The 19812-nt window shown below is 31.7% G+C and overlaps 2 protein-coding genes and 2 long non-coding RNA genes across 6 annotated transcripts; 3 read left to right on the top strand and 1 right to left on the bottom strand.

Moving 5' to 3' along the window:
• Positions 1-3034: 3034 nt before the first annotated feature.
• LOC145058843 (uncharacterized) lies at positions 3035-4777 on the top strand. 3 transcript variants are annotated; one of them, XR_013686540.1, is made up of 5 exons: positions 3037-3382; positions 3463-3535; positions 3663-3710; positions 3931-4222; positions 4618-4777. It is a non-coding gene; the product is annotated as an uncharacterized LOC145058843 (long non-coding RNA). The 3 variants fall into 3 exon arrangements; XR_013686539.1 differs by having other exon boundaries at positions 3035-3382; positions 3463-3710; positions 4594-4777; XR_013686538.1 differs by having other exon boundaries at positions 3036-3382; positions 3463-3710.
• Positions 4778-8142: 3365 nt separating this feature from the next.
• On the top strand, positions 8143-11641 carry LOC145057820 (uncharacterized). Its single transcript, XM_079005724.1, has 10 exons — positions 8143-9353; positions 9440-9679; positions 9761-9878; positions 9966-10118; positions 10210-10398; positions 10478-10684; positions 10754-10953; positions 11028-11106; positions 11183-11320; positions 11406-11641. Exons 1-10 carry the CDS (start codon positions 8368-8370, stop codon positions 11529-11531), a joined length of 2436 nt encoding a protein of 811 aa, XP_078861850.1. The 5' UTR covers positions 8143-8367; the 3' UTR covers positions 11532-11641.
• LOC145057821 (Saccharopine dehydrogenase) lies at positions 11556-14393 on the bottom strand. Its single transcript, XM_079005725.1, has 13 exons — positions 14138-14393; positions 13663-13760; positions 13492-13574; positions 13244-13370; positions 13089-13152; positions 12896-12993; positions 12739-12823; positions 12536-12659; positions 12354-12455; positions 12159-12223; positions 11991-12072; positions 11814-11893; positions 11556-11715 (listed from the first exon to the last, which is right to left on the bottom strand). The coding sequence occupies exons 1-13, from the start codon at positions 14326-14328 to the stop codon at positions 11658-11660; spliced, it is 1257 nt and encodes a 418-aa protein (XP_078861851.1). The 5' UTR covers positions 14329-14393; the 3' UTR covers positions 11556-11657.
• Positions 14394-15184: 791 nt separating this feature from the next.
• On the top strand, positions 15185-18337 carry LOC145059357 (uncharacterized). Its single transcript, XR_013686747.1, has 3 exons — positions 15185-15465; positions 17816-17971; positions 18091-18337. It is a non-coding gene; the product is annotated as an uncharacterized LOC145059357 (long non-coding RNA).
• Positions 18338-19812: the final 1475 nt, after the last annotated feature.

Raw genomic sequence — 19812 nt, 5'->3', positions numbered from 1 at the left:
TCCTTTAGTGTCACTAGTAAAGTCTTCCTTTTTTTGCGAGGCGGGTCTGGGACCCCTCGTACCTTTTTATCCCCAACCGGCTAATGGAGTCGTCGAGGCCTTCGTGTCCTCCTTCTCTTCGGATGTGGGACAACAGGACGGTTGGATAGCGTGACTAGTACGGACGACGCCTTCGGGATCGTTAGTATTGCTATAGACTAGTCGTTTGTGTAACGCGTGTTTGTGGCAGATAGTCATGCTCATCAATGATCCAATGTCGTCTGGAATAACAACTTCATGCGTTGCAATGGTTTCAAGTAATTTCATGGAATTCAAGGAATTAGGAAAACATCGGGTTTTCCTAGGGTTTTCAATACATACAAATTCAGAATACATACGATTTCAATAAACAATATTTTACAAGTATAGAAAACAAACAGGCATACTTATGGATCTTCACACCTTTTTGACTATACTATTTTCAGAAAATATCGGATTTTCTGGTGGTTTTCAAACGATACGAAGCATTGTTTTCAAATACAACTTATGAACTCACCAACATTTCATATGTTGACGTTTTTCAAAATACTTGTATTCTCAGGGAACCAGTGAATCAAGAGAAATCATACCCAGTGACGGTTGCAGTTTATTTTTGTATGAATTGAACAAATTAATTTTTTGGGGGAATGTAATGTTTATACAATGTATGATATGTAAACACTACTGGTTGTACTATGTTGATGAATGGTGACGAATGTTGTTATGTTTCATATATATTCAATGTTATGGTATTCAACTGAGTCACGACAGCCCCCGGACGTTTCCGCCGTCTGGTTCGGGGGTGTGACATAAAAGGTTTCAAGATTCGAGTTGCAAAAGACTTCCGATCTAGTGCTTTCTATCCGTCGAATAAGGCTTCCGATCTAGTGCTATCTGTCGGCCGGGTTAGGAGGGTTTCTTGAAGCCGACAGAGGGGCGGTGGTGGGAGGGACTTTTGGAGAGAGCTTCATCCCCATATGGAATCAACCGGAGATGAGTGTTTCTGTAGGAGTAACGATGATACTTGTACCTTTAGCTCAAGTGATTAAGTTGATAGGCAAAATAGAAGGGTGGAGGTCATGAGTTTGATCCCTCCCCCTAGCAATCTAATTTTCTTTTTCAAAGAAATTTCAAAAATGTTCATATTGTTTATCAAATGTCATGAATTCAATCTTTTATACTTGAAAAGACGAAAATACCGTTACAGATTCAGTCCCTAACGACATTTTACTAACGATGTTAGTAAAAAAAGGCCCAACTTTGCAAGTTTTGCAAACCACAAGGACCATTTGCATAAAAAAATTAGAAGATACTGACTTTGTGACTTTTGGCAAACCACAGGGCCCATTTTTGTAATTTTGTCTTTAACCAATGTAAAAAAAATCCACTTACATAAATAAAAAGGAAAGGGAAAGAATGGAACCCCAAAATTACGATCGATGAAAATGAAATCGCCTTACCATTAAATGGGAAATGATACCAAAAGGTCTTTGGCCTAGCGGTAAAGAGTGATTCTTTCAAATGAGAGGTCATAGGTTCAAGTCTCATTAGGAGACATAGGTGATGTTTAGGATTACCTTAGGAGTATAATAGTTTGTCTCTCAAAAAAATAAATAAATGGGAAGTGATATTTCCATTACCAAATTTGATTCATCCATGAATTTTAAAAAGAAGAGATGAATGTGCCCTTTATTATTATTTAAGTGTAATTATGGTAGATGTTAGTATTTAGAGAAATTAAATGTATGAGGATATTTAATTTCTCAGTATTTAATATCATGTTTAATCCTTTTGTAATGAGTAAATAAAATAGTAAATTGACCCACTCTCTTAATCTTTGCTACTCTCCCCCTCACACGATACCCTCTCCTTCATTTTTCATACGCCTAATTCAGAAACCTTAAACCCACACCCAAACCCTCGCCTGAAACCGCTCCCTTTGTCGTCGCCTGCAAAATCGACAACCGCCTTTCGAAATACGATTTGTTGGCCCATGGGGTTTAAAAGGTTTCAAGATTTGATTTGCAAAAGACTTCCGATCTAGTGCTTTCTATCGGTCGAGTAAGGCTTCTGATCTAGTGCTTTCTGTCAGCCGAGTTAGGAGGGTTTCTTGAAGCCTACGGAGGGGCGGTGGTGGGAGGGCCTTTTGGAGAGAGCTTCATCCCCGAATGGAATCAACCGGAGATGGGTGTTTCTATAGAAGTTCCAATTATACTTATATTTTTATAGGGCAAAACGGAAGGTTTTTTGAGGGCCACAAAAGACGAGGGAGGCAAGGAGTAAGAAGATGCACCAAACAAGGAGATGAGGGTTGCAGACCTCCGATATAGGTGAAGATGAAATGTGAAGGAAAGGGTACCAAATGATGTGTGTGTGTGGGAGGGGGGGGGGAGATCTGATGGGATAAAAGGGATAACTAATTGAATATTTTATTTATTACAAAAGAATTAAAATATATATATGGTTTATCAATATAAGAGGTGTTTGAGATTAGTTTTGAACATTAAAAGTCGTTTTTAATAATGACTTTTTATAAAATGATTTTTTGCAAAATAAATTATTTAAAATGTATTTGGATTAATAAAAAGTTAGCAAAATAACTTTTCATTTAGCTTTTACATGTAAAACAACAAAGCAAAAAGTCAGGTTTTTGTAACTTTTAGAAACTTTTTTTTTTAAAAAGTCATTTTCAAATAAACTTTTCTATTAATCAAACATTTTGTTTTTTTTTAAAAAATTAAAAATCAAAAATCATTTTAAAAGGAATCCTAAACACTCCAATAGACCATAATTACGCTCTTAAGTACAAAGAAAGGCCTCATTGCCAATTTGTTTCTAAAATTCGTGAATGAATAGAAAAGAATCGTCGAATTATCACCCCCATTCAAAATAGGCGAAATCCTAATTCTAATAAATAAGTAGAACTCTGCCACGTGTCCCTCTAGGACCCCAAAATCGAGTTTTCCCGCTCATTTATTCATCTATATTTACGTAAATGCCATTGAAAAGCAATCTCAAAATCAGATCCCGTGAAATGTGCAGTCAAAATTTTGAAATTCTTAATTATCTCTTAATTATCTGCTTACCAAATGTGAGATTCAATTCCCTAAATCTCGCTCTTCACATATATCTCCATCTACGGATTTTTAGTATTCAACTGTATTTTGCTGCAAATGGGTTAAATGGAAACGGACTCTGATGGTTGCCCCTCCGCTCCTTGCTGTTCGCATCAATCCAGATTCACAAAGCGAAGTCTCTCTCTCTCTCTCTCTCTCTCTCTCTCTCTCTCTCTCGTGCTAAATACAGGGGCAGATTCAAACCATTAGGGCTGCAAGAAAGAAAATTGCAATTAGGGTTCTAGCAGGTGAATTGCTCTAATCAATTCAAGCTTTCAATTTATTAATCATTAAGAATCATACGTTTTTTCTTTGTGATTTGAATTAGGTTTTATTTGATGTGCATGAACGTTGGTGATTATATAATGCGATGTTGTATCATGATAAAGATTCATTTAAAGGTTATTTTGATTCGGCTTATAGTTACTTCCAGAAAGCTTTTGATGAGGAAAGTTTCACTTCTAAAACTGATTTCACTTTATGTATGCTATTCCGTTTGGTGTTGGCACTATTGATTTCCTGTTGCAGGACCTGGGCAACGAAGTTTATCATAAATCACTTGAAGATGCTGCAGAGGTACATTTTAATTCCTATAAGCTAAATGATGAAGTACTTGATTTCAACATTTTTTTGTTCGTGTATTTAATTTTTTTAATGCCCTAAGCAGCTCAATATTTGAAAAATTATTGAGCTCACAGACAACTGATGACAGGGGTATCCTCTTTGAGGAAAGAATGTCATTTTACTTACTAATGAACATATTTGTGATGTAGTTAACTAACCAAATTGTGTGCAGTTAGTGTAAGGTTTGAAGACACGAGAGGGCAGAGCTTTGTAATATGTTATATGAGGATGTGTTGAAGTTGTAATGATGACATTTAACAACCTTACTTGTAAGCCATGTCTGATGGTTTTAAGCAAATATTTGGTACACAATTTATTTTGTTTTTGTTAGAGATTCCCAAATGGCTAGAAGGTGAATAATATGGGTCTACAAAAGACAATCTGTTTCAGTTTCGGATGTCTACATGTGCCTTCCTCAATGTTTCAGGCATTTTTCAATTGGTGGAGTAACTGAAAATGCCAAGGTTTGTATTTTCAATTTTTGCTTTTATTTTCATTTCTTGAGTGTGTATTGCGATAAATCCTAAGGAAGAAATTGGTTTAAATCTTCACATTATATTTCACATAGATATAATTCTTATCAGTACCATATGATCGATGTTTTCTTAAATGTTGGTACTCTCTCTCTCTCTCTCTCTCCCTTCTTATTCTTCTGTTATTTTTCCTATGTAATGCTGCCTTAGTTTGTCGAAAGAAAATCGAAAGAAATGATATTATGATTTAATCCATCTTTGATGCTTTAATTATCCTAATTCTTTGTTGCTACTCTCTCGCTTTCTTCTGATTTCTCATTCAAGGAGTATTAAGACCGTAAAGTATCATTTTATGTATTCAGGTTTTAATGAATCTATTATTGCAGCGACATCCATGGAATTACAATTTTAAGGGGATCTGCATCTTCGTTTTCCTTTTTATGGTATGTATTAGCCAAATTATGCGTTCGCCTCATTTTGAGGATGATTTAGCCCCTTTGTGCAGTTTGTTCATTATCTCAATATGGTTTAATCCTTTCATTCTAATTTATTTGTTGCACCAATGCACTATTAAATATAGATTGAATGTATATTGTTACGTTTTATAATAATGGAAAATTTTATGAAATAAATGACCATTTTACCTCTTTCATTTTTTCCAATATAATTTAACTGTTTTTGCTAATAACAGCAATGTACTTTCTGTTTTGCATCTGATTGGGGTAAAATGATCATTTATATAAAGCCAATGTTTTAGTGTATTAGTGGTAAAAATAGACCAAGAACCAATATAATTTTTTTTTGCTAATAACAGCAATGCACTTTTAGCTAAATATGTTTTTTTTTCTTTTTTTCTTTTTAAATTTCATGGTGTAGTTATTTGCTTCATTTTGAGAATGATTTAGTCATTGGTGCAGTTTGTTCATTATCTCAATATGGTTTAACCCTTCCATTCAAATGTATCTATGTTTTTCCTATAAAACTATCGTTTTGTATAAATTTAATATGATTGATAAAAAAAAAAGCATTCTACGATATAGAAATTTATAATAAATTAAAAGTAGGGTGCTATTAAATGAAAATTAGGTTGCTATTAGACAAAAAAAATGAAAAGTAATATGACATATATAGGAATTGTAGTATAGATAATTTAAAAAATTACATGCAATTAATTTGCAATAAAAGGATAATTATGTATTAAGTAAAATATAGCAATATTAATACAAAATATATGTAGAAATTTTAAACAATGCATTATACTATAGAAAATTAATTTATATGAAAAGTAGGGTGTTATTAAATGAAAAGTAGGTTGCTATTATACAACATAAATGGAATGATGCTATAACTTTACATTAAAAGAAAGTATGATGCTATTAAATGAAAGTAGGTTGCTATAAATGAAAATTAGGCTACCATTTATGCCTCTTAGAAAAAAAGGGTTGATTATCTTAACTTTGAAATTGAGGGGGCCATTTATGCAAACTTATATAGTATGTCATTGTGAGTTCCAAAATTAGTCAATTTATACCGACATACTTTTTATTTACAACAAATATACACATAATATGACATAAATAGGAAGTATGATGCTATTAAATGAAAAACAAATTTCAGAAACATATTCAAAATTAAATAAATACAATAATTGTGAATTCCAAAATTAGTCAAAGTTTTGGGTTATTTTTCAAAGTATAATGTCTAATAAGGAAAATTTGGAAGAATATTAAAAAATATTTTTATATGTTTAAATACAGCATCAACATAGTACTTTCTATATTTGATTTAATTTATGATACTTTTAGGTTGATTACTGATAGTTTATAATTACTTCTTTTACCATTTACTTGATTATTTGCATAGTGTGTTCAACTTATGAACTTATGTATTTGTCAAAGTAACAAGTGTCAATGTCTTAGTTTCACATTATTCTTATTTAAGCATTGTACTTTTTAAGTACAATTTCATAATTGTAGTTTCAGTTTACAAATAACAGCTTAACCTTAGAAAATACAATGTTATTTTTGGTTTGTCCGTGAAACTACAAGACTATTTTTTGTTTCGCCTATGAAAGTACAATGTTCTTTCTATTTTGTCCATGAAACTACTTTTTTTTTGTATACACATAGAAAGTAAATGAATATTTTACTCCTTTCATTTTTTTCAATAAAATTATACTTATTTTGGCTAATAACAACAATGTCATTTATATTATTGTCATTTTTTTAATTAAAACAATTTTACAACTTATAGCAATTTACTTTGAAAATACATTGATGTAATTTATAAAACTTCGCATTATTTTATGTTTTCTTACAGTTAAATTTATGATATAATTTTTTTGTTGATATTTTATTTTATTTTTGCCTATATAATGATTATAAAAATAACAACCGTGGAACCCACAGAAGTTTCCAGGAGATGAAATTGAATATTTAAGTTCAGACAGCATATGTGAATCCGAATTTCTCCATGATCAATTTGATGCAAATCTATACTCTCCTGATGTATTAAATGGTCTCAAAGTATCCGGTTTACCAAATCATAAGTTAGTTTTAAAAATTGGTGTTCCAGTAATGTTACTGAGAAATATTGATAAAAAAACGGCTTATGTAATGACACAAGACTACAGGTGTTATCATTGGGCAAACGTGTTATTGAGGCACGTATAATAACTTGAACTAATATTAGAAATCGGACTTTTATTCCAAGAATGTCTTTAACTCCATCAGAAAAAAAAGATTCCCTTCAAATTCACAAGAAGACAGCTTCCTTTGGCCGTATGTTTTGCAATGACTATTAATAAAAGTCAAGGACAATCGTTATCAAAGGTTGGTTTGTTTCTGAAAGATCCAGTTTTTTCACATGGATAATTGTATGTTGCCTTATCTAGAGTTCAGAGCAGAGAGGGATTAAAATTATTAATTTTAGATAAAGATGGCAAACTCACAAAGAAAACTTCCAATGTTGTTTATAAGGAAGTTTTTCGAAATTTGTAGCCAACTTTTTTGTAACGTCGTTTTATTCAATTTTAGCAAATCACACTTAATCCATCATATTACTGTATTTTTTTATAATTACATATTGTTGTATTTTATGTTAATTTCATTACACACATTGGTAATGCATCATCTGCATATGTCCAACAAGAATCATGCATAAAAAAAAAAGAGTTTTCAAAATCTTCATTCCGAATTAAATACTTCTCATTTACTTTGTAATTAAATACTTACAAATTAAAAAAATTTATTGAAATATTCAATATTACAATTTGTAAGTTATAAGAATATTGAAATATTATTTTATTAAATAATTAATTTTTAAATTCAATATAGAAATAGCACCTGTGGGTTCCACGGGTTTTAAGCTAGTATAAATATAAAGTAAATGAAGTTAATATAATGATAGAAACACTTGTATATTTTTTGGATTTTTTTTATTGAAAAGCCCGTAAAAATATATAAAATATAAGCGTTGTTTTGTTTTTATCCTGATATTAAATGGTTAAAATTCATTGAAGATTGTACAATGGCTCACCATCCCCATATCACACCCTTCCAAAACATAAAGGTGTATTTAACTTTTATTAGTTTTTTTTTATAAATTTATTTATAATTTCTGTTTGTAATAATTTTATGAAATATATTATTATGTATTTTTCTTTAAGTTATACAAAATTTAAAAAGTCCACCTCCGACTTTATTTTTTTTCTTTCTCTTTAAGAAATTTTAATTTTGTCTTATTGATGTTAGAAAGTCAAAGGTCAAAAGGTTAAATCCAATTTTAGATAGTCTTAAAGATATTTGTTGTGTTGAATTGAACGGAGGGTCCATTTTTGTAAACTGTTAAAATTACGGGGGCTAAAAGAGAACATTTCACCCTCGTGAACGTGAAGGCAAGCTTTTTGAAATGGGGACACCCATGAATCATTTGAACATGAAAACCAGTGAAGGATAGAATGAACCATGGCCCGATAGATTCTTTCCGATCAATCAAAGAACAAACCCCAATCAACCTACTATCGAATGAGGATTCCGTTCACTGATCAAATCCAGCTACAGAAACTCTGTTGATTGTATGTCTCAGTAGCGACCCAGTCCATCAAGCTTGATCGATTTTGTTTTCATTAGAACAACATGAACTCTTCGTCATCGAACTCAAATAATGGATTCTCGAGTTTCAACGAAGCAAATCCCATTCTGGGGTTTAGTTCGCCCCCGTTGACGGCCGCCAGGAAGCCCGGTGCTGCTACTAGTTCAGCTTCGACACGGTTTTTGAAGGTGAGAAATCAAGCATCTTCTCATAATCATAAGTCTACTAATCCTCTAGGGTTTAACCAATTTACGAGCCCATCTGAAGCGGTTTTAGGAAATTTGAGTTTCGAAAATGATCCCAAGGAGACGTTCCTATTTGGTGCAAACAATTCCAATTCCTGTTCACATTGGAATCTGGAAAGGGGAGTTTCTAGCGAGATTTCCAATGTCATTCTCGATGATATGTTGAAAATGAAGATCGATTCCGATAAAGGTTATGCAAATCCAACTCAGGACAAAGCTGATGTCGACAAATCTTCAGTCGATGAACTGCCAAACGAGGTTAGCAAGTTGAAGATACATGATTCAACAAACGAAAGCCAGTTCATCGATTTTGTTCAATCGGAAAAAATGGGCGAGTTTGCTTTTACAAGCAAATTGGATGATATAGGGGCTCCACAGGTAGAATTCAGAACACCAGACATGAGAAGTAACTTGTTTTCTGGGATGAATAGATTCGAAGCAAAGAAGGATTCTGTTAAAGACACAAGGTCAAAGAAAAAGAAAGATAAGTCAAAAAACTCCATTGTTGGTCATTCAAGGCTTCAAGAAGATTATGGGTTTACCAGAAGAAATCCATCTGAAAATCCAGATGCCTTTGAATTTGAAGCATACTTACCACTAAATATTCCTCCATATGATGAAAAACTAGCTGATTTATCTAGATTATCAGGTATAAAGGGTCAAGAAGTTGATTTGTCTAACTTCTTAAGCAAAAAAGGGGCCGACTTAAAACCAGTAAATGAACAAGCTTTTACTTCATCTTCCAGCAAAATAGCAGAGGACGCCTGTGAGAAATGGCGATTGAGGTGTGAGATTCTACACATTTTCATTTTTATTAATCAGTTAACAATGTTATGATGTTTCAAAGAACTAAGACGATGATTTGAATCAGGGGAAACCAAGCTTACAACAATGGCGAACTGGTTAAAGCAGAGGATTGTTATACACAAGGGTTAAATTCAGTATCTGAAAATGAAAAATCTAGAAGCTGTCTTAAGGCTTTGATGTTATGCTATAGCAATCGTTCAGCAACTAGGGTTTCTCTTGGAAAGATGAAAGAAGCTTTACAAGACTGTTTAATGGCTTCCACCATAGATCCTAACTTTCTCAAGGTCCAACTTCGAGCTGCACAGTAAGCCTTACTAACCTTATCTATTAATCTTATACAATTTCATTCCATAATAATATAGTAATATCTATAATCTGTATACAGTTGTTACCTTGCTATTGGAGAAACTGAAAATGCAAAACAGCAATATACAAAGTGCTTGCAACCTGGAAATGACAAGAAAGTAATAGCAGAGGCCTCTGAAGGTCTAGAAAAGGCACAGGTAATATGAAGTGTGAGTGAAATTACTAAAACACCCTTGAGCTGTGTATGTTTAAGTTTTTAACATCTTCTGTTTTTACTTAATCAGAAAGTGTCTGAATGTATTAAGCAATGTAACGATCTTTCCCAAAGACAAGATTCTCAAGACTTAGAATCTGCATTGAGAGTCATGAATGAAGCTCTACAGATAAGCACTTGTTCAGATAAATTGCTCCAGATGAAAGCAGACACCCTATTCATGGTTTGTATTAAAAATTTAAAATATTAAAATCACTAAACCTAATGGTCAATTTGGTCAAAGTTATATCAAATAGTGTTGTCTTATTTTGCAGTTGCAGAGGTATGAAGAGGTGATTCAGACGTGTGAACAGATCACTTCTGATGAAGCATCAAACTTGATTGTTAAATCATATTTCTATTTAGGAAAGCTAGATGATGCTCTAGAATTTATCAAAAAACAAGAGAATTCAAGCTGTATAATACCTTTATCTGATACAATACGTGAGCTTCTATCTTACAAGGTATGGTTTAAAAACAATAAAAAAAAAACACCGACAGTTTTTGATTTTTTTAAAGTTTTGAATCATAATTCATATGCAGAAAGCTGGAAATGAAGCGTATAAATCAGGAAAACACACAGAAGCAATCGAACATTACACTGCTGCTTTATCACACAGTGTTGAATCACGTTCATTTGCATCAGTTTGTTTTTGCAATAGATCTGCAGCATACAGAGGTTTAGGTCAAATCACTGATGCTATAGCAGATTGCAGCCTAGCTATAGCCCTTGATCCAAATTATCTCAAGGTTTGATATTTAAAAAAAAAAAAAATGTATTTGGAAAAAGACGATTATAACCCTGGTGATGTAAAACAGGCAATATCTAGACGAGCTAGCTTGCATGAGATGATTAGAGACTATGGACAGGTGGCAATAGATCTAGAAAGACTTGTGTCTCTTTTAACTACACGTGTGGATGAAAAGGGTGTTAATGAGATAAAACAAACTCGGATTTGGCTTTCTAATGTTGAAGAAGAATCTAGAAAGGGAATCCCGTTAAACATGTACCTCATATTGTAAGTTCTTCTCAATGTAAATTTTACAAAAAAATTTTGTGAAGTTATATAATTATTTTTTCAACACTTTGTAGGGGAACTGAATCAAATGCTAATGCATCGGATATTAAAAAGGCGTATAGAAAAGCTGCACTTAGACATCATCCTGATAAGGTTTGTGTGAAAAATTGAAACATTTTAGGAAAAGTATTTGAACAGGATTGTGAAATTAGGGTTTATGATCATGTAGGCTGCACAATCAGTTGTTAGAAGTGATGATGGAGATGATGGGCTATGGAAGGAGATAGCTGAAAGTGTACATAAAGATGTTGATAGGCTTTTTAAAATGATTGGTGAAGCATATGCTGTGCTTTCTAACCCTCTCAAGGTAAAATAATAATAATAATAATTCAATTTCATAGTTTTGATTTTTTTACTTAGTTTATTTATGATTACATTATTGGTTTTTGTAGAGGTCACAATATGATCAAGATGAAGAAATGAGAAATGAAGGTCGTAGCTTTAGTAGAAGCAAGTCATCAAGAATGGGTACAGATGTCCAAAATGCTGTATTTACGCGAACTGGGTCCCACCACTAATGCATATTTGTGTGTGACAGTGAGTTTTTTTTAATGTTTGAGTAATATGTATTTAATGTATCAAAAAAATATTGTACAATTATAACTCATACAAGTTTTTGGTTTGTGTAGTTTGAATTATTATTGTTACACATATATTCCAAGTCCGACTTCCTTAGGATTTGTTTCCACCATCCATGGAGCCCTGTAGACACAAACAACCAAAAAAAATTAATTTTTTTATATAAAACTGAACAAATACAAAAAAAATAAAAAAAATAAAAAAAAAAATAATAATAATACTTGTGCATAACGAAATTAATTGTTCCTTGAGAAGCACGTTGAAGCAGAAGTTCACGAGCTTCAATGGCAATTCCTTGAGGCTATTGAAAATATAGAAAAACAATAAATGCATTAAGATTTAAGGCGTTTTACTTTGATGATTTTTTTTTAATTATAAATAATCATTTAAAAAAATACCTCTTCTGGAAACCATACACCTGGTTGTGTGCTACCTTCAAGAACAGCAAGAGCAAATGCAGCTATGGAAGTTCCAACTGATCTGCATACACCATTCATTCTCAAACTAATTCATACACACACACACACACAAAAAAGATAAATAAATTTAAAGGATATAAGAATTACACAGATAATTTTTTATGACTGAAAACACCAATCGTATGCTTTCCATCAGAACACTCCAAATCAACCTGTTCATAAAGTTACAATAATTAAAATTTAGGTTACGAAAATATAAATTTAAAAAAAAAAAAAAATAAAAAAAAAATAAAAAAATAAAAAAAAAAAATAAATAAAAGATTTGAGAATAAGTTATAATACTCGTAGTGAGACACGCTCTCCAGCATATCCATCTATAACGCGAACCACTGGATCAAATAACTTAACCATTTCTTCTACTTTGCTTCTATCTCTTAAAAGTTCCTAAAAACATTACAACAAAACATATAATTCTTTTTTTTGTTTTGAATTTATTAGAAAAATAAAATAGATTGAAATCTTACAGAAGGAACAAAGCGTGTCATTGCATCCATAGCCCAATTCCAGAAAAATGGAGAAGTTCCAAATCGAGCACTCACACTTGGAATTCCTAGGGTTTCATGGGTACTTGTCACCTCTGGTAAATTCCTATAAAAAAAAATTTACAAAAATTACGTCATGCCTCCATTGATGAAGCTTGAAAGTTGAAGCATTAAATAAAACTTACAAGAGATACACGTCTTTCTTCCCAATTCCTTTTCCAAAGTCAATGCTCATCATTCCGCTATATGGTCTTAATTTGAGTTTTTCTCCTATATGATTTAATTACTAATTAGCATCATAAAAAATGTATAATATTAGAATGTTTTAACTTTTAAACAGACCTTTATTGAAGGCAATAACCTCCTCTCCAAGAAGTAAAAAACTAGTGGCTAATATTGTGGGCCCAGCTCCACCTGTTCCTGCTGTATAGTAGTAAAATCTGAAAAAAAAAAAAAAAGTTATATAATATTGGAAGTGTACAACAAAATAACTTAATTATCAATTATCAATTATCATCAATAAATAATGAAATACCTTAGGCGTTCAGGCTCACCCTTATTTTCGCTTTTTGCAACACGAACTAGCTCAGCTGCCATCACTGTCAAAATTACGAAAATACCCCTCATCACCAAATTCAAGTTTTATGAACTTCTTTAATTATTATTCAATCAAATGGTGTGTAAAATTACAATTGCTGACTCCTGGATAGATTCCACCAGTGGTTATAGCTGGAACTTTTGAAGCTATTGCTTCATTATTATAAGCTTTTGCACGTAAGGCATAATATGTATCATCACACACATCAAGATAAGCTGTCTGAAAATTAATCAAGATTATTATTAGTCAACTTTAATTAAATTCTACATACGATTAATCATATGATAGATTTCTAAAAGAAATCAAGAAATCTTGTAATTAGATTTTACCTTGATCTCACCTTGGCCCGAATTGCAGCTTCCAGGACTCTGCAATCTTCTGTCTGTTGAAATGGGCCTGCAGCATGTACCACAAGATCCACATCTACAAAGGTAGAATATGCATCAAGGATTTAGATCAAGTAGGAGAAAAAAAATGCAATTTTTCATATGTTTTTGAAGAATTAACGCACCATTTAAAGCTGATTCCAGTGATTTATCATCATTTATATCAAATTCAGCAAATTCGGCGTTCTTCCCGAGTGTTGTCACCATACTAGCACCTTTTTCCCTGTCATGAAACAAACACATGAGTATTAAGCCTATAGGGTTTGGAAGTAAAATAGGTTAAAACATCATGTGTCCTTTATGTTAATGGTACTTGAAGTTTCTGAATTACCAAGTATACAATTTGATAAATGCACCCTGGCCTAGCTATGGCTACTTTACTACTAAGCTATGATTATAAGGGGTAGATATGAAGATACAGCTAACTGATTCGATTGGATTTTTTCTTCAATCGATTCTACCACAAACAAAACGAGAAGAAATTGTGTGATTCTACTTGCAGTTGAAATTGCTATGAACGTGCTTTGTTTAGGAGAGTTAAATTGAAAAAGAAGAATTAATAAATAATTGGGGATTGTTAGTTGGAAATGGAAGCAAAACCTGTTACGACCAGCAATGGTGATGCGGAGGTCAGGGGAGAGCTTAGAGAGAGCGATGGCGGTAGAGCCACCGACTCTACCGGTTCCTCCTAGTATCAGAACCCTTGAATTGGCGGTTTCCTTTGGAGGTCCGGCGGAAGCCACCGTCGGAGTCCTGATGGCGCTCAAGTGGCGCATACAGGCACACGCCATATCTCTCCTCCTCTATGTGTCTGCGCCGAGTCCTATCCAGAGTTGGTTACAGTCTCTCTAGTTAATAATAACGGGCATGGAATTAAATAGTATAACATTATAACTATAATATTTAACTATTTATTATTGTAAATTAAATTACTTTTATTTTAATTTTATTCCTTCATTTTTTTATGCCTATCTACCTTAATAAATAAACATCTTATTGACACTCGGCAAATTCTTATGCGTTTTGACAAATGGCTTTTTATTGATTTTTTAATTATCTAACTAGTTTATAACCCGTGGAAACCACGGTTACAAAATTAATTAAACTTTCTTAATGAGAATTCAAAAATTATTAATTAATTATTATAAATAAATTATTAATTAAAAGATTTTTTTAGTTATATAAAGTTATAATCGTTAATTTAAATAAATATATGAAATATTATATCACGTACAGTTTGTATTAATTTTATTTAATTTTATTATAATGTTATTAATTTAATTCAATTAGAGTGAGAAATTTAAAATTTGAAATTTGAAATGGAGAATTAATAAATTGACAAGTGGTATGCATTAATTAGGAAGCCTAATATGGTGACACATGGCAAAAGATGAATAAAATATGTATTAATTAGGATGTCTAATAGAATGACACATGTCAAAAGGAGATTAAAACTATTCTTTTATTGGAATAAGGATATTCCACATTTAAATTTATTAGAATGCCACATGTAATGCAGACAATTCTTATGTGCATATGTAAGTTTATGTTTCCTAAATTAAGCCCATATACAGAGCAACAAATATACGTTTGCCAACTGATTAGCCTTCAATCACAGTGGATTGAAGGCTTCGATTTCAAAATAATATCGGTTCCATTTAACCAAATATTTTCTGTGTATGACTATGTACTTATATGGAATGTTAACTGGATATCTATTTAGAATCGCTCCAATCATGCGTAATCGTTCATCTTTTACTTATAGCAGGTAATAATTTCCAAAAATTTCTTTCAATTACATCTATATACATAATACAATCATGAGTCGTTTCCTTTCAATTTCGTTTATATATGCACGAGTCGTCTTCTTCACGCTAGAAATCAACTGTCTTGAAGAATCTGCATTACCATCCCAACAACTACTTAAGGTTAGTATTATGCCCATTTATATATGCACGACTCATTTCCTTTTAGTTTCAATTATCTTTTTTTTTTAACACAGTGTAACAAGGTCATTTGTATAATGTCCACCAACTGTTCGATGTAATGCCAATCTCAATTTCTTTGTTTGAAATATTCAACATATTATGCCTTCTATATGAATGTGTTGTAAACAATAAAAGTGAAACACGTATGACTTTTTTGCCCCTGCTCATAGGAAAGTGCGGTCAATAAACAACCGTATTAGACGGTTGTAGCGATCCGCATATGAAAAAAAAGCTAAATATAATCATAAAATGAAGCTGAAAGGAAACAAAGTAATATAAAGTTTGCTTAATTTCTCTGTTGGAAATATTGAACATATTATGCCTTCAATCTAAAATAAGTATATCCTACTATACATTGGTTTTACATCTGATTATCCACTAATTACTTTCAAAACACACATACAGAACGTGTCTCTTCAGGAAGCATGTCCCAGTGCTAATTTTTTTTTACCACAATTCATTACTTTTAATTTTTATCAGCTACAAATCTTTTGAACCATATGATAATTCACCTGATCTTTGAGGAAAGTAAAGGGTACCTGTCAAATTAAAGAGGCCAATACGTTGTATTTTTTAATGAATAAAAGGTAAGTCGTGCATATATGCCTTCTTTTTATTAATTTTTTTTAAAATTTTTTACCATTTAATGAGATATTGTTTCAAGATTTTCTATAATGATTGATAGACTTTCTGCTATCATTTCAGTTGTTTAAGTACTCCCACATAATCTCCATCAAAGAAAACCAGTTGAGACTTTATTTGTGGATGCAGCTATAAATTTGAACAGCGGAAATATCAAAAGGGGCATTTTGGTCCTTTTATTATGAAAGTGTTTTTGTTTTTTCTTGATTCTTATGTCTTTTCTCTTTTCTCCTCGGATTCTTACTACTTTTCCCATATTGCCCCTGCATTACCATGTTTGAGACCATGTTTCTTACCAGGATATCCACAAACATTTTATAATGAATAAAAGGTAAGTCAAACACATATACCTTCTTTATTTATTATTATTATTTTAATTTTTACCATTTAATGGGATGTTGTTTCAAGATTTTCTATAATGATTGATAGAGTTTATACAATCATTTCAGTTGTTTAAGTACTCCCACATAATCTCCATCAAAGAAAACCAATTGAGACTTTATTTGTGGATGCAACATTAATTTTGAACCGAAAAGTTTCTGTTTTTTCTTGATTCTTATGTCTTTTCTCTTTTCTACTCGGATTCTTACTACTTTTCCCATATTGCCCCCGCATTACCATGTTTGAGACCATGTTTCTTAACAGGATAGCCACAAACATTTTATAATGAATATAAGGTAAGTCAAACACATATACCTTCTTTTTTTATTATTATTATTTTAATTTTTACCATTTAATGGGAAGTTGTTTCAAGATTTTCTATAATGATTAATAGAGTTTCTACAATCATTTCAGTTGTTTAAGTACTCCCACATAATCTCCATCAAAGAAAACCAATTGAGACTTATTTGTGGATGCAACTGTAATTTTGAACAGGGGAAATATCAAAAGGGGCATTTTGGGCCTTTTATTATGAAAGTGTTTCTGTTTTTTCTGAACCGAAAAGTTTTCCTTTCTACAGATTTCATTCTGAAAAATGGTGCAAAGACATATAACATTTGAATTCAATTAACACTTCCGGTTTGCATATGAAATTGTTCTTTTAGAATATACTTATTAGTTTCAACTTGTTTATGTTATTTCTGAACATAAAATAAAAGTTTTTTTATGTAACTGTAATATTGAACAGGAAAAATATGGGAACAGGCATTTTGGTCCTAACACTAACTATAGATAATCCGCAACTTAAAAGCTTCTCGCTTTCTATTCATATTAATTGTATTCTTACACAATCAATTATCTAAACATGAAAATAAATAATAATGAGTTAATATCGGGTTACACATATTTTATGTTATCCAAGTATAATGCGCTCTTTCATTCTTGGAAGGGGCATTTTTGTCCCCACACTAAATATATTATGACATTTTCGTCCTTTTTTACTCAAACGATGTTATTTTTTTAATACCTTTTTAATTATTATTATTAATTTTAATGATATAATGTATTATATTTCTTGACATATACTCGAAAGAACATTTAAAATTCGTAAAGTTTAAACTATTAATTAACCTTTTTTCGTGTATCTAATGTGGATATAGATATGTAAAGTTCACCTTATTACTTTGCTTATTATTCTCAAATCTGATTTGCTTATCATTCTCAATTTTGTCCATTATATAATCAATGTTTTATTTTTATCTTACAGCTCATGGATCCAACAAAAATTACAATGATTAATGATCTAAGTCTCTCAAATGACAACTACACAATTAAGGTCCGAATTATCCGGCTTTAGAAACAAACAACTTGGTCGAAACCACATGAGACACGACAAATCAAAATGATTTTAATGGATGAAGAGGTATTTAAAATTAATCGCTTTAAACATATTTAATGATTTCAACTTATCATATTATTTGTTATACACTATTATGTTAATCATATAGTTGTTTATTAGTTATTTATTGAATCGTTTTTAAGGGCAATAAAATTGAATGCACTGTGGAGAAACCATATGTGATACTGGGAAAAGCACTTGAAGAATATGTTGATGTTTACATTCATAAGCCAACACTTGGTTTATATGTTGATGATGCCATGAAGTTCGTTGACATTCAAAACAAATAGTTTTTTCAATATACCACTAGAGTAAACAAGTGCATTGGTTTTAATGGGCCATTGAATTCTTTCACTTTTGCAAACTTCCAAGATCTTATCGATAAGGCGATCCCTTCAACCATTTCTTTTGGTAAAGTTCACAACGTTGATTTCACATTTTACCTCTTATAATATTTGTATATAATTTGTCCATCCTAACACTAATTATATACTAACATCTTACATAATGTATATTATAGATGTGATCAGTAATGTTTTTCAATGCTATCCACTGGAACCTGCAACCCAAAAACTTGATAAAAGGATTACATTGAAATTGGAAGATTTAGAGTATGTTTCTTTTAAAACTTGTGTATTATTAGTTTAAAAATTGTTGTTTTAATTCATATACATTTAGGGTATGAAATTCGTGATTCCATTCTGATAGAATTGGAATTCATTTACCAATAATTATATTAATTCGGGGCATTCTAACAGAATATGTTCATGATTATCATATGGACTAACTATAAAATACATATGGCTCTATCAATCATTTCTATCAATGATAACCTCCCATCTTTATCTGTATCCGCCTGCAAAAACAACAAACTCCAATTTCACATTTGCATTCTCATGACATTTATCAAACTCATGTAGTCTAGGGTGTTTATTTCAACTAACTGTAACACAAAGCTTCAAAATTATAAGTAAATTTCAAACAGGCCCTAATGACTAAATGTATATTGATTGCATCACACACACCAGGAGCATACACAGACACATAAAAGAGAAAGGAGACACCTGGTTCCTTCCTTTTCCAATCTCGATTCTTTCATCTATTTTAATTCTGTTTTTAGAAAATAATTTGATGGTGTTGTTGAACGTTTTCTTTCTCTTTATACTATATTATTGTGTTTAATATGATGGAGTAATAACTTTTCTGATTTGGTTGATTTGGGTAAGATGCTGATTCCAATGTTGTTGATTTTGTTCAAACCAAATTTCATATTCAAATGTCTTCTTATTTTCATAATATGAATTGGATAGGTAATTATTGTGTTGATTTGCTATCACTAGATCACTGATAGATGAGATTTAACATTAAATTGCTTTATTCAATTTCAAATCTAAAAAATCCCCTCACTATGCAGACAATGAAGCTGTCAATCAACATGATTATATCTACCAGATTACTACAATTTCAAGGCCAAACCTATTAAAAAAACATCAAAATTAAACATGCTTACTTACCTGTGAATTCATACCCAGATTGAGATGTAAGGGGAATATCCAAATACAAACTGATAGTAGAAAGCACTCAAGTCTATCAACCATAACTACATGCTGATTCTTCGCAAATTCCAAAAATTAAGACTCTAATTGTTCAAATGGAATGAGCATATCATTGATAAAACCCATTCCGGTTGTGATTCCATTCCCGGAGCATCATCCGCTTCAGGTTCAGTTTTTGCTTCATGATGATGGTCGCCAAAGAAGTGACTCTTCTCCCATAATTTTTCCTCTCTTTTGCGCTCAATGTCGGCTACCAAAGGGTCGAAGGAAACATGATGGTCTGTTGTGGCTGCGATGGTGGGGGTGAAA

This window comes from Lactuca serriola, chromosome 6 (genome assembly GCF_051521515.1).
Source record: "Lactuca serriola cultivar US96UC23 chromosome 6, Lser_US96UC23_V15, whole genome shotgun sequence".
Taxonomy (NCBI): domain Eukaryota; kingdom Viridiplantae; phylum Streptophyta; class Magnoliopsida; order Asterales; family Asteraceae; genus Lactuca; species Lactuca serriola.
Note: the sequence above shows the minus strand (reverse complement) of the source record. Positions and strands in the feature narration are given on the sequence as shown.